This window comes from Culicoides brevitarsis, chromosome 1, assembly GCF_036172545.1.
Source record: "Culicoides brevitarsis isolate CSIRO-B50_1 chromosome 1, AGI_CSIRO_Cbre_v1, whole genome shotgun sequence".
Classification (NCBI taxonomy): Eukaryota; Metazoa; Arthropoda; class Insecta; order Diptera; family Ceratopogonidae; genus Culicoides; species Culicoides brevitarsis.
Genome location: NC_087085.1, coordinates 12,485,460 through 12,487,695, shown reverse-complemented (window position 1 = coordinate 12,487,695; position 2,236 = coordinate 12,485,460). Strand labels below are relative to the sequence as shown.

Sequence of the window (2,236 nt, the reverse complement as noted above, 5' to 3'; positions counted from 1 at the left end):
AAAATTATTTAATTGTTCAAATTTGTAAAAATCATTTTTTTTTTTAATAAAAAAAAAATAAAAGTTAAATCGAAGTTAAATTAAGAATTTTTTTGATAAGAAAACATGAACAAAAAATTTTACGATTTTTTAATTGTTTTTTTTTTGTAATTTTTTTTGTTGTACATTTTCTTATCATCAAAAAAAAAATATTAATTAATTACAGTAGCGAGTAATTAATTTATTATTTACATATACTCAAATATAAAATGACCGGTTTCTCATGAGATTATAAATCTCTTTAGAACAACAATCAGTTTCGTCATATCAGTTGTGATTGGAATTTCGAAGAAAAATAACGTATTAATTTATTTATTTCTCTCGATGCGAAACCTAAAATGACCTTCGATTGAAATAATATTGAACAAAAATGAATTTTTACTTAATTTTTTGTCTTTTCTTCGTAGTTTTGGTAGAAAACAGCTTTGCAGGACGTCGTTTAACGATTGGTAAGTACTAAAAATAATTTTAAAAAATATTAATTCAAAAGAAATTTTAAAATTTTTTTAGAAGGAAATCCCTGTCTAACCAGCTTCGGCGATGATGGTTTCTGTACTTCATCAAAAAATTGCAAATGGATCAAGGAAATTCCCGAAAACGATTGGACTCTTTGTGATAACAACTTGATTTGTTGTAAAAATTCATCGTCTTCTGAAACTTATATTTTACCTTCAATTTCAACTCCATCTCCATTAAATTTTAATTACAATCGAATTTTTTACACTCCTGAACAATGCAAAGAACTCTCCCAACAATACTCGCGGATAGCAGCACCTTGGGAAGGAATCGCCCACGGTGAAGATGCAAATCCTCAAGAATTCCCTTTCGCCGTTGCAAAATACGACATTATGCCGGATGGCACTGAAGTGCATGTTTGTGGCGGAACAATCATCTCAAAAAGGTAAAAATTAATTTTTTAAGATTTTTAGACTAATTTTTGATACTTACTTAGACATGTGTTGACGGCAGCTCATTGCATCACGAACGAAATTGAAAATCCACAATTGGCAGTCATCAAATACGGAAGTGTTGTGATTGATGAAACTACGGATAACAAAGTTAGCAAAGTTTATTACAATTTGAATTATAAAAACTCTGGATCGGGTAACGATATTGCTATTTATTTGCTCGAAGATGACATTCAAATCAATGGAAATGCCTTCCCTGCCTGTCTTTATCACGGAAATGATGATCTTGTGTTGGAAAGTATCGCCTCAATTGTTGGTTTTGGTCAAGTTACGAGTAATTTTTGATTTTTATTTAAATTTCTAAACTTTTAATTAATTTCATTCAAATTTTTAGACAAAACTCTTCCAAAAAACCTCCAAAAAGCCCAAATCAACATAAAAAACGAAGAAACTTGTAAAATAGTTTATGAATTAAAAGGAGCAACAAAACTTTTGGATCATCAAATATGTGCCGGTGACTCACAAAGCGTAACAGACACGTGTAAGGGCGATTCAGGAGGTCCTTTGATACAAAAATTTGAGAATATTTCAACAGTTGTCGGTATCACAAGTTACGGATCAGGTTTTTGTGACAGCACGAGATTTAGCAGTGTGTATACTCGAGTTTCGTCGTTTATTTCTTGGATAGAAGCGATCGTTCAACAGGATTTTAAAGATTTGGAAGAAATTCCTGTACTTAATCCAAGAATTGATGTTTAAAATTTTCTTCTTGAATTTTTTTTATTTTTCAAAAAAAATAAAATAAAAAAAAATTAAATAAAAAAATTAAAAAATTATTAAAATTTTATTTTTCAAAAAAATTAATATAATAATTGATAAATAAATTATAATTTAAATATAAATTAAATTATATTATTATTATTATTTATTATTTTTTATTTTTTTTTTTGGTATAGTTTTCGACGTTTTTTTTTTTTTTTTTTTTTTTTTGAAAAAATCATAATATTTTAGTAATTTTTTTATTTGAAATAATTTCGAATTTAATTTTTTCATAATTAGGTGTCTAAGATTTTTTATAGATTTTTATCATATACCTATTATTACATATTTTTTTACATAAAAAAAATTACAAAATAACTGGATCTTATATTAAAATTTTGACAGCTTGAAAATATTCAAAATAATTTTTTTTTTTAAATTAATTTACCTCAATATTGAAAATTTTAAAATTTTTATTATTTATATTTTTTTCCTTATTAAAAAAAAAAAAATTTGAAATAATTTTCGAA

General features: G+C 25.4%; 1 protein-coding gene across 2 annotated transcripts; it reads left to right on the top strand.

Moving 5' to 3' along the window:
* The first annotated feature begins 324 nt into the window (after positions 1-324).
* On the top strand, positions 325-1,710 carry LOC134837094 (chymotrypsinogen A-like). Of its 2 annotated transcripts, XM_063852408.1 has the most exons (5): positions 325-488; positions 550-872; positions 915-940; positions 992-1,281; positions 1,342-1,710. In XM_063852408.1, exons 1-5 carry the CDS (start codon positions 410-412, stop codon positions 1,704-1,706), a joined length of 1,083 nt encoding a protein of 360 aa, XP_063708478.1. In that variant the 5' UTR covers positions 325-409; the 3' UTR covers positions 1,707-1,710. The 2 variants fall into 2 exon arrangements, with proteins under 2 accessions (XP_063708478.1, XP_063708477.1); XM_063852407.1 differs by having other exon boundaries at positions 550-940.
* The last annotated feature ends 526 nt before the right edge of the window (positions 1,711-2,236 follow it).